This window comes from Tubulanus polymorphus, chromosome 2 (assembly GCF_964204645.1).
Source record: "Tubulanus polymorphus chromosome 2, tnTubPoly1.2, whole genome shotgun sequence".
NCBI lineage: Eukaryota > Metazoa > Nemertea > Palaeonemertea > Tubulaniformes > Tubulanidae > Tubulanus > Tubulanus polymorphus.
Window position 1 is genome coordinate 3,791,424 of NC_134026.1, and position 15,306 is coordinate 3,806,729.

At 37.1% G+C, this 15,306-nt stretch overlaps 2 protein-coding genes across 5 annotated transcripts; one reads left to right on the forward strand and one right to left on the reverse strand.

Annotated features, from left to right (window-relative positions):
* Window positions 1-41: 41 nt before the first annotated feature.
* LOC141900752 (lysophospholipase D GDPD1-like) lies at window positions 42-15,197 on the forward strand. 3 transcript variants are annotated; one of them, XM_074787776.1, is made up of 11 exons: window positions 42-136; window positions 1,228-1,269; window positions 1,877-2,052; window positions 10,407-10,545; window positions 10,660-10,705; window positions 10,797-10,918; window positions 11,329-11,418; window positions 11,547-11,680; window positions 11,833-11,892; window positions 12,002-12,053; window positions 12,391-15,197. In XM_074787776.1, the coding sequence occupies exons 2-11, from the start codon at window positions 1,255-1,257 to the stop codon at window positions 12,538-12,540; spliced, it is 984 nt and encodes a 327-aa protein (XP_074643877.1). In that variant the 5' UTR covers window positions 42-136; window positions 1,228-1,254; the 3' UTR covers window positions 12,541-15,197. The 3 variants fall into 3 exon arrangements, with proteins under 3 accessions (XP_074643877.1, XP_074643879.1, XP_074643878.1); XM_074787778.1 differs by lacking the exon at window positions 11,329-11,418; XM_074787777.1 differs by lacking the exon at window positions 1,228-1,269 and having other exon boundaries at window positions 51-136.
* On the reverse strand, window positions 2,660-9,843 carry LOC141900749 (uncharacterized). 2 transcript variants are annotated; one of them, XM_074787774.1, is made up of 5 exons: window positions 9,628-9,843; window positions 6,956-7,229; window positions 6,011-6,163; window positions 5,675-5,842; window positions 2,660-5,466 (listed from the first exon to the last, which is right to left on the reverse strand). In XM_074787774.1, the coding sequence occupies exons 1-5, from the start codon at window positions 9,667-9,669 to the stop codon at window positions 3,797-3,799; spliced, it is 2,307 nt and encodes a 768-aa protein (XP_074643875.1). In that variant the 5' UTR covers window positions 9,670-9,843; the 3' UTR covers window positions 2,660-3,796. The 2 variants fall into 2 exon arrangements, with proteins under 2 accessions (XP_074643875.1, XP_074643876.1); XM_074787775.1 differs by lacking the exon at window positions 9,628-9,843 and adding an exon at window positions 7,972-9,127.
* Window positions 15,198-15,306: the final 109 nt, after the last annotated feature.

Below are 15,306 nucleotides of genomic sequence, written 5' to 3' on the forward strand. Positions count from 1 at the left end.
ACATAATTCCATATTAAAGTCCGCAGTCCGCGTTTTAGTTGTTGACAGATCGATCATAATTTTTCTCTGCTGGTGTGACACCGGTGTTTTAAATGCGAATTTAAACGCCTTTTCCCCCGAATACAAGGATATCTAGGTAATTTTACTCGGCTGAAGCCCTAGTATTGCCTATGTATGAACCATTTAAAGTCTTAAGTTGGATCAAAAACGCGTGAAAACCATCGTTACGTATCTAATTCAAATAAATCAATTTTTATTGAAGAAAATACCCACGTAATAATAGCCTGTTTAGTATCTCTGAATCGGTTAAATATAATCTACAATGCTTGTATAGTTACCTCTTGTAAAGTCTTGTGTATGTGGGCAATTGTTTAAAGGCTGCGGACTAGAGGGTCCCTTACAATAGCTTTGTAGCTTTTTCCTCTGCCTCTGGAAGCGGAACGCCTCTAGCTGGCCTAGTATATCATTGTAAGGCCCCTAATATAAATTTATAGGCATTAGATATTTGCAATATTTTGAGGAAAAAGAAAAAGTACCAATATCCATTGCTAGCACATCTACCCACTGGACCAAAAAGCTCGTTGCAAAACACCAAATCTCTAAACCCACTTTGATAACATGGTTTATATACTTTTAAAACCCCAGGTCCCAGTTCCACAGTTATGAATTAAGAGTTAACTCTGAGTTAAAGTAAGATCATTTTCGATAAGTTAACTCCGAGTCAAATCTTAATTCGGAACTGTGGTACTGTGGTACTGCACCCAGACTCCATAGATTGAAAATTACTGAATACTATCTACATTTGGACCGGAAATGTTTGCTAAGCCTTCTCTAGCACATTATAAGGAATGACTGCTATCGCCTAGTATCTGGCTGTTGTTTCCGAAAAAAAAGTTGTTCTTGGGGTAATTCGAAATTACTTGTTGGTCTGGGTACGACGCGATCTTATGATTTACCCCTTGTTTCGCAAAAATTTGTACCGGTACTGGACTTTTAAAATGATTCATTTACTCATCTGAACATAAGATTTTTGATGTTTTCGCTTCTATGCGTTTTCAAATATATGTATGGGCAATGTATGTATATGGTATGTACTAATGGGAGACACATGCTCATTGCTTTTGCTTCAGTGTGATATTTGTTTTATAGTTCATTTCGATTTTTCACATGTTTTATTGAGTTTGCGCTTATTATTTTCTAATGGGACCATTCTCACTTATTTTTAAGGGGACGTGGAAACGTCGGTACTCATGTATGTGGTTGTACATAGTAAGTTAGCAACAATTTCTAACTGCTCAACAGTGCATCATGACCTAAAAAATAGAAAATTCTACAGTTTGATATTCCATTTGGCCTTCCCAATCAACAACTCGCCAAGACATTTCATATGATGATATATCTCTTGGCAGAATGTATTAACCCTTTCACTGCGTCTACACGGCAGCACGAATCAGTGATGGATTGCACTGCTGTGTATTGATTTAATTAGTAATTACTAATTATCTCTCTTGAAAAATGGCAGCACTTGTCAAACATTGTGAAATATTAGTAACTAACGATATACCGCGCCAGGGTGTAGACGCACTATAGTGCTATTCCTGTTATTCAACACACTAGGGTGGAATTTTTCAGAATTTTCAAATTATCTTCAGCACTATAGGGTATTAATGAGCCAGCACTGAAAGGGTTAATGCTTTGAATGTTTTTTTTAATGTAAGTTACTAAGGAGATAGGCTATGTACGTAAAAGATTGTAAAATTGATTAATTTCCGCTAAATCGGTTTTCCGAATTGTCCTAACTCGAATTCATAAACGACATCAGTCATAAATCGTTACGAAGAAGGTATGATTTCGTCGAATGTCTCGATCATTTCAGCTGATAGCGATGTTGGCGTTCTCACTGATCGGTGGTTATGTGTTCTCGTCACTACTACTGATGAGATACCCGTCAATTCTTCATAGACGCAAGAAAATCAAATTCAAATGTCGACACATCAGTCACCGAGGTGGCGCCGGTGAAAACCTAGAGAATACCATGACTGCATTTAAATTGTAAGTGTTTGCAACATTTTTGAGATTTGTTATGGATCCATTTAGGACCAGAGGTAGGGGTATTCATTAAGTATGTATGCATTGAGGGAGGGGGTATGGGGCCAGTTGCCCAAAAGTTGGTTTGAGTTAACCAGTGGATAGTTGACATAGTGACAATAACCGTAAAACTTCATTGTTTCTATGGTATTTATCCGCCAGTTATCTTTAACCAACTTTTGAGCACTGGCCCCTGCCCTTTATTTTTAACCAACTTGAGTAACTAGCCCCAAATCTTTATAGCATACAGCAAAATTTGGCGCATTTCTTGGCGTCTTTTTTCGGAGCTTTTCTCCCTGGGGTGGTTGCTGAAAACCTGCCCCCGGTATATACCCGATAGGACTGTATTCAATTTCAAATTCAAATTGTTCCGAGTGAGTCCCAAATTGAATCAAAACCACTTCTCATATAGGCCTATGGAGGTATTCGGTAAGCCTTATTTCATCGTACTGGAATCTCTGCCTGACAATAGCGTTCCCTTCAATACCAGACCAGGAAGAAAATGGAAGTTAAATCTGGAAATGAAATTCAATCGTAGAAGTTTATTATTATTTGAATTAAATGTCTAGTTTTATATAACAAACAAACGACGTCTTCGAGAAGATATGAGTTTTAAGTTTTTGCGTAGGAGTAGCTGATATCGTGACTATTTTGCGCCTAAGAAGCTTTTATTTAGCCTACTATAGAATGAAGTTGCTTAACTACGAACGATTTGAACAAAAAACAACCTTTTAGCGCATTTTACTCGCTTTCAAACGGAATGCCTTTATCGCTTCGCGTCAGAAATAATGTTTCAATCAAACCTCATATCAAAGTCATGAATATTACAATCCTCAGAAATAAAATGTTTAATATGATATTCTATGTTCGCGACATCTGTTTCCAGAACGCCCGGTTGTGTGAAGAAGAATAGATTTCGCAGCACGAACTACCGACTGCTGTTGTTCCAGCCATGTCTTGTATTAATATAACGATTGTCAACAACTCTGTATTCAACAACTCTTGTACAATTCGATGTCTACAATATAATATATCGTTAGTCATCCCCTGCATTTAGTACCGGCATAATATATATATTCGAGCCATATCCCTCTTGCTCGTTATTTATCCTTGAATTCGGCTTGGATTATGCCGTATTCAGACTTATTACACCGGTGAAATAGGCCTAGCGCCAATACAATTTCCACATTTTACTATAACCCTTGGAGCAGAAGCTCGCGATCTATTTATACTAGGGATTTTAGCTCCGGAGAAATCAAGTTTTGTTTCAATTCCATGTTCACCTTTGAGGAAGCTGATATTTATCTTAAAGTTATCCTAACTACAGAGATATTCAACTTTAAGCACATTTGCCCGACCATACATCAATATATTGCAGGAATTTTTAATACACATTATCAATATAATACTTCATGTATTTTTATATACAATAATTTGGTTTAACCTCATTTTTAGATTAGAATTTGAATATTATTAAATATTATCACAGTCCATCACTCTGTTTTGTTTGTTCCATGTAAACTTAATTTCTAATGCACATGTAGACCTACATACACTGCCTGGTTTACATGTTTGTAGATTCTTCAAGTTCCACATGGATAAGAAGTAAAAATTCAGGTATACCTAATTTGATTTGAATCTATTTTTTGTATGTTTTCCATTAAAACAACGGTTTAACTCACAGTCTCTGCGATGTCTATTCAGTTTTTCACATTTTGAATTTTCCAAAAAATTTGTTTATTTCGGATTCTTCTTTTTTGACGTCTGCACCACCATTCACTTCCGGTTTCTCATTAGTTATGATTTTAGGTTCATCTTTTTTACCAAAACTAAAGAATTTACTGATTCCTGATTCACCTCCATCACTGGAAGTTGATTCATTAGTATTTTTTACAACATTTTCTGACGCTTTTTCATCTTTTCCAAAATTGAAAAATTTTCCGAAACCACTCTTTTCTTCCACTTTCTTTTCTTCCTCATTTTTTACCGAATTCTCTTCACCCATCGTCTTTTCAGTTCCGTCATCCGTGGCCTTTTCATTGTCTTTCCCTAGACCAAAGAATTTCCCAAAACCTGTTACCGATGGTCGCTTTTCTTCAGCTTTACCCTCAACTGATCCACTTTCAGTTTTATTTGGCGATTCATCTTCAGTTTTCTCCCCTTTCCCTATACCGAAGAACTTAGTCAAACCACCGGTTATGGATGAACGTTTTTCTTGCATATTATTTTCATCAGATGTGTTCACATTTTTATCTGTTTCACTATTTTCTGATTGTTTTTGTATGTCATTAGATTCATTAGCCGATACTTTTGGTTCTTGAACATTTTCGGCTGCACCATTCTCCTCTTTCCCACTAAAATTGAAAATCTTTTTCCCTAGACCGATGATTGATGTTCGTTTTTCTGATGATTCCGCACTGGCTTCTGTTTTAGATTCCTCATTCTTGATTAAACCTTGATTAGCGGATTGATTTTCGATTTGTTGAGATTCTTTATCAGAATTTTCCACTTTACTTTGTTCAGAATTAGTCGTACTCGAATCATCATCTTTTCCAAATCCAAATAGTTGTTTGAACCCACTGACAGAGAGTCGTTTTTCTGTTGGTTTTGAATTTTCTTCTGAATTTTCCTTTCCGTCGTTTGTATCAGTAGGTAATTTTCCGGTATTATCAGATTTTTTCTCTGTTTCATCTGCTCCTTTAGTGGTAGTAATTTCATCTGCCTTTTCGTCCTTTTTGCCAATAGAAAAGAACTTTTCTATTCCAGTGATGATAGAATTCTTTCTCTCTTCAGGTTTTGCATCATCGGTGCTTTCTGCTTTTTCTTCCTTAGCATCACCACTATTGTTAGAATCCACAGCTTTTTCTTCCGATTTGTCTTTCCCTTCAGCATCGTCCTTTTTCTCGGGAGACTTTTCATCTTGCTTTCCAAAACTGAAGAATTTTGAAATTGCCGACTTTTCTTCGACTCTTTCTCCGGAATCTTTAACCTCATCATCCGTTGATTTCTTTTCATTTTGCTCTTCGTCTTTTTTGCCGAAACTAAAGAACTTTTGTATTCCGTCTAACGCCGGTGATTTTTCTTGTTTTGCGGTATTCTCCGTAGATAAACCTTCATCAGTTTCTGTTGCGTTCTCTTTTTTCGGTTCTGCCTCCGTCTTCTTGTCCCAGGTGAAGAATTTCTTAAACTGGGCGAACAACGGTTTATCTTCTTCGTCGAGTTTAATGTCGTCTTTCTCTTTACTTTCACCTTTATATTCGTACACATACTCGTATTCGTAATCACTGTCGTCGCTGAATTCATCATCTACTTCGTCGTAGTCACCTTCCTGTTGCCGCTGTTCCGCCTGAGTGTCTTGTTGTAGATATTCGTGGTATTCTGAATAAATATCGAATATTGAAAACCTGTCATTGATGTTTATGTGAAATGTTGTGAAAGCAGTTTATGTATTTATCGATTTGTTTCTTCAGGAAATGAATCATTAGCTTGTCAGAGTAGTCAAACGAAACTCCTCAGCCATTCGGCTGCTTTGTTTGATGACATCTTGAATATTTCTTTTATTCCGTTACAAAAGATAGAGATTTACCTGTAGCTGGTTTAACATCATCGTCTGGTATTTCAGGAGGCGGAGCTGAAACTAAGTCGCACAATCTCACCGGCTTCTTTTCAACCGGTGTCTCTTCCACCTCCTCATCTTCCGATTCGCTCTCAACTGTTTCTGACGTAGGCCCTTCCGTATTGGCATTGGTTTCGCCTATAACAAAAACAAACATCTGATTCCAAGGCTCAGTCGCCCCCACACAGCTCATCAAAGCAAGAATAAGCTTACATTCGCTTATGCCAAAAACATCAGTAAAAAGAAACTGAAAGTCAACGGCACAAAAGCTCGAGGTTTTTTCTCATATTATGGTGTCATTTTTACCTGTCATTTTCTTCGCATTTTTCTGCTTCAGTTTTTCATTTCTCTTCGCTTCTTTCTCGCGCGCTCTTTCATCTCTTTGCGCTTGTTTGCTCATTTCTAACAGCGTCGCTGGTTTCGGCTGGCCTTTCGGCCTTTGTTTATTACCGGCAGCACCTGATAATACATCAAATGAATGATTTACTAGCTTCATTTTCTAAACGCTTCATCAATTATTTAACGCCTCTCGTTACTGAATTATGAACTTGTTCGGGGATGTATTATTTTGCGTTGTTGTCAATAAATCAAGCAAATTTCACACTCCGATGAATAATTCACTTTCTGTATGTTGCTATGTGGAGCTGTTTGCAGACTGACTCTCAAATTATTATGCGCTATTCTTGACTGCCGGGTAAGGTCTTTTCTACAAGTTACATGATTCATCTAGCTCTAGTAAATCAATATATATATATATATATATATATATATATATATATATATATATATATATATATATATATATATATATATATATATATATATATATATATATATATATATTTATCATGTATGCTGGGATAGATTATTATTACATTTCGAAGATTTTAAATAATTTTTAAATAACGATTTATCGAAGCCCTTATTCTAATGGATTCCCAGTGGAGATAACAGTTTATCCTTATGAACCGCTTGATTTAATACTCCACTTGTTTGTCGAACGAACAAGTGGAATCAAATTAAGCACACTCTGAACCTCATTCCATTTTCATTCTTCAGTTTGTGTTTCAGTTATTATCATGAAAATAGTGCCATTTCAGGTCTGGGATAGAAAATACCGGGGCAATTTAGTAATTGTCGTCCGATATCTGAGGGAATGAAAACGCGATCAATTACGATATAACGATCTGTTTGTTATTAATCAAAGGAGATGTCGAAATATGACAAGAAAGTCAAGAGTAATATCCTTACCAGAAGCCGCGCTGCTGTTCGAGTCGTTTCTATTGATTTTATTCGGGTCCGGTTTGCCTTGTAGTTTTCGAACGTATTTCAAGAATCGCTGCCACAAACTGATCTTCTTTCGCACGCGGTAGCGTTTGAAGTTTTTCTGTATAACGGCCGCCGACGCGTCCATCTTTTTCAGCTGTTTTCTCGTCTGGTGTCCGCGAACGTTCGCCTGGATTTTCGTCGCCGATTCCTTCTGTCTAGAGAACAGCTTCCTCGCCGAGAATCCACGAAACGTCGACTGGAAAAATACGACCGAAAAAGCGACGATCCGGTTATAGAAAATCGAAAAAAGTGTAACGTAACAATGATGAGTGAATGAACATGTTTTCGTTAAGTTTGTCAGAATATCAGGACCACATCGTTATCATATCTTGAACGTGTTGTGTGCAATACGCTTGAATAAGCTCGGTGAATATTTCACCGATCCGCGTTCATGCTGCAGATGTTACCTAAATCCTATACGTTTTCTATCTAGAGCGAGTAAATCCCGTTTATCGGTCAAAACAATCCTACCCGGTATTGTAAATATCCTAATAGAGTAAATCGATTTAGTATTATACTAGTATAGTACTAATATCGCGCGTATCGGACGATACGTATTTGATACGGCTGTGAACGATGCAACCGCGGAGTCTGCGTTTCGCGGCGTAAACAGCCAGCGGAAAATACCCGACCGCATCGCCAGAACAGGCTCGAAATTATTCCCCGGAGGACCTCTGTCTCCTGTCGGCGTCGATGTTGTTTCTCGTTTATGCAAATTTCAATTAGAATTCTTCAAACCGCGGCGATACTTGTATAATCACCGCGGAGCGAGTGACCTCTTCGCTCGGAGCCATCGACAGATTGGAATCGCGCTTTTATTACCGGCGCGAGAATCCGTTATTTCTTCATTTACGAACGACTAAACAGAATGCTATTGATCGGAGAGACAACTCGCATTCGAAATAAACCGTATTTAGAAAGAATAATTTCGTACTCACTCAATCGGCGAATGTCTGTTTATCGTCGAACCATGGTAACTGTACACTTTAAACTGTTACCATGGTATTAAAACACACATTTCGTTGAACGACCTTTTAGCGCCTCTTGTCGCTGGCGTCATGATATTTGAAATGACGTCCTCTGTTCGGGTAGCGCTTGTCTCTACGCGCAGATGACAGTTAAAAGTAACTGTGATCGAACTCGCGTTTCGAATTGCAGCGTTTTCTATTTGTCCAGCGTGACGACGTCCGACTCTGTATAAACAGCAGTTCACTAGGTTTTGGCTTACAACGTTGCATTGATGAATCGAATATTTACTGGGGTATGAAATTTTGAAATTAGAGACAATAGTTTTTGTTTGTTGCAATATGATCTCTCGTATAAACTGGTGTATGTCGATTTTCAACTGGGTTCATGACATCAGTAACCAGAAATGCTGCAGAATGGATTTATCCGAAATTTTATTGTATCGATTTTCACTGGCGCCATCACTTATAGCCGCGTTCACACTACATTATTTAGAACGGTCTAAATTTAGAACAGACCAAGTGCTCACACTATCGAAAAGAGCGAAAAGTCCGTTCCATATTGGTCCGTTCCATTTGAGGTTGTTCAAATTGGGACCAATTTTAAAAAACCGATCCGGGTCTATTTCAAATTTTGGAATGGACTAAATCTGTGTGTGCGGACTTAAAGCATGGGGCGTTTATCGCTGATACTGACTTCAATTTGAAATATTCATCGATAAAATGATTTTCGAGAAGTTAATGTAGATATGTTAACGCGTTAACATGTGACCTGATTCGTAGGTTATCGAGGTTTCATAAAAGGCACCTGACACATGTCTTACAAGAGTTCCTGCACCTGCCTTTATATGAGAGACCGAATACAATCTATATGATGTTTGCTTTTCATCGAGGCTTTTATTTGTTTTCTTCCAATAACGATAATATTCAACTCGATGGTCATTTGCATAATATGTAGAAACTCTGCCTTTTATTCCTAACACTGCTGTGTATCGGTATCAATATTGCACGATCATGAAATTTATTTCTGCGAGATATAACACTCGAGCTCGCTATAATCAAATTTCATCTCGATTTAATAGAAAATGTGTTCTAGAATAGTCACCGATTTCCCTGTGCGCCGTTTTCGAAACCGCGACAAAAATAATATTTCAACATTTCGCAGTCCCAGCGCACGCTCGCCCGATGTCAAACGGATGTCGATAAAACAATTTCGCAAATTTAGGCTCCTTTTATGAAATGAAATGCAGCTGTCGCACAAACAAAATGGAGTTTGACAGCATCCAATGTTAAATGGCACGGTTCAAACGGTCACAAAAGAAATTGTCATTTCGAAACTACAGCCTTGAATTGAGAATTCAATCAGCAATAGTAAATAACAGAATGGAAGCTATATGGTTACATGAATATTTCCAATATTCATTATTCTATTAGCTGAATTTATAAAAAGATTGATATTTTATGTCACCCTACAAATATGTTTTATGAAGAGTTCATTGAATTACAGTTGAAAATTATAGTTTTCACTAAGAAAATTTGGTCGATAACGTTTTAGTAATTTCTGCGAAATCATGTGGAAATATTTACGAAAAGCGTCGGTAAAACCTAAAAGAAATGGATAAAACTAACCTGAATTGTAGTGGCAGCGGCGTTAAGAATTAACGTCGCCATCTTAAACCTGTTGATCTTCTTTGTCTACTGCACCGAATAACTGAGCGAGTAATTCCGTAATAAACAAGTGTCATCGTAACAAACTGTCATCATTTCCGAGTAAATGAACCACCCTCGATATTTCATTTTTTTTTTACCTCGCTAATCAAATCGGGAATTTCTCTCCTAGTCCTCTCGAAAGTTTTGATTGCAAAATATGCACGTATCGCAGAGTCTTCGAGAGCGTGGCTCGTAGGGATTCTCCCGATGTTTGTTATTAATAATAATTGTCCATAAACTTACAGCTGTATCTGCGATATAGTCTCGTAGCTAATATTAGTTCTGTCACAGCTGTCTATAGGTTCTGCTGACACATACATCACGTTAGGCCCAGGGCTGCTTTCATTGATAATAATCATCAGCAGATTATCATGTAGAATTCTCCTCCTATTTATCTATAGATAGTTTAAGAGAAAAAATCAGTCAATCCGAATTCCGATGGTAGGACGGCAATTCGCGAATATTCGCTCACCGCAAATGTCAAGTTTTAGTTTTATTTTTTCGAGGAGAAACTGATGGTATGAGACCTTTAGAATAGATAAAGCTAAGCATGTTTTAACTCATAAGTGGGGTACATAGGGTCTTAGTAGCCGCGGGCTTCGTACTAGAAACATGTATTTAATGTGGTTCTTCCTCCGACATCTTTTGATCTGGCTGCAAATGGCTTATCATTGTCTTTTTTCGCTTCTGTTTTTCAGCGCTGCTGATGTTACTGGTACGGATATGTTAGAGATTGATTGTCATGCGACGAAGGATGGTCAGGTGGTCGTGTCTCACGACGATAATCTTCTGCGATCGACGGGAAGAGACGTACTCATATCAAAAACGAACTATCAGGTACATTACCGGCGTACACAGCTGTGGCTCTTTCAGCTCATTGTTATCCCTACCTAGATTAATCTTTCAAATCGATATGTTTTTAACAAGTATTTCACGTTGATCCGTTTTCAGGATTTGCCTCCTCTGAAAGCTTGTATGAAAGTAGACTTTTATCCAGGTTTGTTTCTATACACATTATACTGAAGTATGCATGCTTGGATGCTTGGAACACTTTAATTCTGTGAAAACTTCATGATTTTTACTCATAGATCATTCTATATCAGCCGGAGATGATAGAAGAATTCCTCTATTGGCCGATGTTTTCAAGGCTTTTCCACATTTACCCATCAATATAGACATCAAAGTAGACAACGACGTTCTTATACAAAAGGTAATTGAAGCTTGGAACAAATCCTTTTAGTAAGGATACAAATAATCAGAATATAATTTTTGGAGCAGTGGAAGAAGCAGGTTTTGAAGCGTGATCAGTTCTTATCGGTCAGATTGCATGAAATGCTGTATTATATGAACCGATCAGAATGACAGAGCCTCGTTTCCCTATTGACACTTCGTATATGAATCAATCGGAGACGTGGAATGTTGTTTAAGCTAATTTCCTCAAATATAAATCGTAACGGGCCAATCATAGCCAATTCTTGATTCTAATCTAAAAAAGATCCTCTGATAATCAGCATGGTATCATGGTATCTGCCAAGCTTAGCTTTCGTATTAATCATACTTTAAGTGTGAGTGACAGTTGATAGATACTAATTGTTTGCTTGCTACCCGCATTTTTCCAAGGTTTCTGATCTAACGAAAGAGTTCAATCGAGAACATCTGACAGTTTGGGGCAACAAGAGCTCGATAATAACAAATAAATGTTATAAACAAGTAAGTGGACATTGAATCGCTCCTCGAGTCCAAAATGAGCCTAAATCTTAGGACTACTGGTAGTCTCAGTTAGAATAGTCATGAAGTTTGAAAATATGAAATAAGTTGGTATGAATATATATTTTCAGAATCCGAATATCCATCTTCTGTCGTCGTTACGTCGAGTTATTTGGATTGTGGTCATGTTTGTTACCGGGCTACTTCCGTTTGTGCCTATGAAAGAGGATTTCTTCGAAGTCATCATGCCTAGTATATTAAGCAGGTAGGATGGGTTTCAAACGGCGAAATGAACTTCTCCCTAGTACAGATTCGAGCTTTTCGAAAATGACGGTCGAGAGCTGGCGAACTAAACACGAATTGAATAATGCCATTCCGGTTGATGTTAATGATTAAAAGAATATTATTCTTTTGTAGAATGATGCCTCCGCATGAAATTAGTAGATGGCACAAGTTTCTAATAGACTTAAGTGAAAAGTAAGTACATGTAATGTGTATGCATTTCAGTCTCGAAAGAGCATAACTCAATTTGTATTTAATCAAGACGTATCTGTATATTGTATATACTGTGTATTGATATTTCTAGGGTTCTGATTAATAAAACATTATTCAAGCATCTCGAGAGAAGAGGAATACAGGTAGATTTTGAATACCGGTAGACATCATTGTTTCGTTTCCCTATTCAGGGTCCGATCTAAACACTTGTCCGATTGCCCGGGACAAGTATATTCTCATCAGGGCAAGTAGGTTATCATTATCACTTGTCCCCCTGGCTAGTGAAATTGTATGTCACAAAGCTTTTTTCCCACTCGATACAACGGATGATTTATGATAGTGCCACCAATCGGACTGCCTGTTGTGTAGGGCAAGTAGCTTTTGGAGAGGGCAAGCAAAATTTCAGATATGCTTGGCTTTCATTCCTGAGATTGGACCCTGCCTATTTACTATTGAACTTATTTTTATTTCTACTGACAGGTTTATATATGGGTATTAAACGATGAAGCCGAGTATGACCGAGCGTTCAAAGCCGGTGCGACCGGAGTGATGACGGACTTTCCGACGAAATTAAAAAGATATCTCGAAGAACATCCAGAATATCAACTAAAACCCAACGAGCACCTATGAGTTTATCTTACGTAGGCTACTGGAGAATAAAATGTATATATTATTTGAATCAGGACACCTTCATGAATGAAACATGGCATTCCCAGATGAATAATGATGTAGACATCAATCTGCGTCCTGGACCCACCTCCGTTCTTATACTGTTGAACTCATACGGAGGTCCAGACAAAATGGCTTACCGCGCTAACGTGGGGTGGCTCCAGGCTGCAGATTGATGTGCTTTCTCACAATACATCTTATAATTTATCAGAGAAGACAATTGTTATGTCTTGTCTTTTTCACGATCTAAGGCTTCGTTACGTTCTTCCTTAGTAAAATGGCTTCCATTGTAATGGACCAATCTAAAGGCCCTCATTAGTCAATTATGTCTTGGTTATTTGATAAAGTGATTCATTAATGAAATTGTTAAATTGTCTTTAATGTACTTAGAGAACACATCCTATAATGCTATGATTTACTGCTTGAGGCGGTCATTGGCTGGCAGTCATTAGTTAGTTAATGACAAACCTTTTGGCCCCAATTCTTCTGTTCATGATTACCACTGTTAGTGCCAATGATTTAAATTTTAGAGGCCGGCCCTGAGCTGGTTTACCGGTACGTTGTGATGTATGTGGTTTCTACAGGGCAGAACATGAATGGTTGGCATCATTAAGTGTATGACAAATTTCACGGAACAAAACATCTTAATTCTCAGACTCTTTTAGTACCCACCCGGCACAGACCAATGGGTGAAAGGGTAGCCCCGTAAAAATCTAGAGAATGTTTCAAATGGAACCATAATTCAAACACCTAAGAACAAAACATTGTACATGTAATATCTTTTAATTAACTTATACAGGGTTTTTAACGATACTGATTTACCAATAACTTTTATGATGAAATTAATGATGGAATTTTTGATGAAATCAGATAATCTAACTGAAATGTATACTGTGTAAATAGATTATCATGTACTACACGCATTTTTACAGGCTCAAAGCTTTGCTGTAGATATCAAATTATATGAAGTATGAAGTAGTTGGTAGAAATGAGGTGCAATTCGCGATAGTATATCGTAAATCAAAATACATGCATTAGCTTGACCAAAATAGACTAGCCTATTTACTAATAGCCCGCTGGGTATTTACTAATGTTTATACTATAAATCGCTTGTTGTTGTTGCATAATATTTAGCTGTCTGTATTTAGGACTTACGATCATTAAGGACTAATTTTCATTAATGGTTATCAAATTAAGGCCCCTATGCGTGTACAGTATTCTAAGCTCGGTTGAAATCATGGTCAATCAAATTATCATTTTATCTTTGTACGCTTCCGGCATAAACCTCATTGTGGATAGTAATTCGCTGAATATATTCATATATCACAGCGATTAAAAACTTGTGCTGTGAAGTCATTTACATGAAAGTTTTAGAATTTAGCGGTCGATTTTTTGTTGACGACTATTCCTTGTTAGCGATTCAGTGATCTTGTTTAATATTTATATCGTATTCCATACGTTTTCATGTGGGGTTTAATGTAGAAATATTGCTCACATTCATAGATTTAGATCAGATATTGCCCGCACACTTGCCCAGAAAATCTTATTTACAGTGCAGTGCTGTGCTGTTTTATGTATGTTTATAGAGTTGATACAATTTACCATATTTGTGAGTTGGAGCTTTGGATAGAATATGAAAAACCATATGATAACAAATGTTTGACACTTTTAGCGAATCCTACTAGTTGCTATGTCCCTGTTAATACCCCGGAGTTAGAAATTGTATGTAACGTATATACCGAAAATCGAAAATTATTGTAATCGGTTGCATTTCCTAATTAATAAATTACCTAATTTAAGTCTCCCAATTAAGGCAATTTTCACAATCAGCCTTAATGCCTTGTAGTGCACGAAAGTACGGTCAGTCTTGATATACCACCTCAAGGATCGTTCATTTATTACGTATGCAAAAAAGGTCAAATTTCATGCGTACGTAATAAATGAATGATCCCTCACGATAAACCGCAAGCCTTGCCATATACCAGATTTTTGGATGTACCAGAGAACGGAATATCCGTATTTTATCTTGGAAGTACGGTAGTTGAAATTAACTCCCCATATACTGCGATACTCTTTAAATCACCAAAATCATAAGTTTTATTGTATTCTTTATCTGTAAATCCGCCAAATGTACCACCCATTGCAGACGGGATATGTATGTTGTTTAAAATGGAATTTCAGTAATATTAATGATAATCTATTGGATCTCAGAAAGAAACATATCAGACGATGAACCAGCATGTTAACAAATAATGATTGCACAATAGCTGCTCAGTAACCATTCTAGGAAAAATGTTCAGCACTTTTCGGACCTGTAGTCTCTTGTCACTTTGACTAGTATCCTCTACCTGGCTTTATTGGGAAATGTGAATGATATTCTGCCAAGAATTGTACAAATCCAACCCACCCAATTCATTTCATGTAATTTTGATACAATGCACTTCATTACCTCTAGTCAGCAGTTATTTAACACACATTCCCAGGTGAGGTATCTTATCATTGAGTATTGATGTAATTTATTAGTGATTTAAAGTATGATGTATGATCTCAGCACCTTGTCACAGCAGCTAGTTTGCTGAATATTTCTGTGTTGTAATACAGTGTACATAAATTTGTTGCATATGAAATAAAACTCTTTCTTAATACTAATAACTTCTTTCGATGTTCTTCATTTTGTAAATTTCCTTGGATTTCAAATAAAAAGTGACGCGGGGGACATTATGTAGA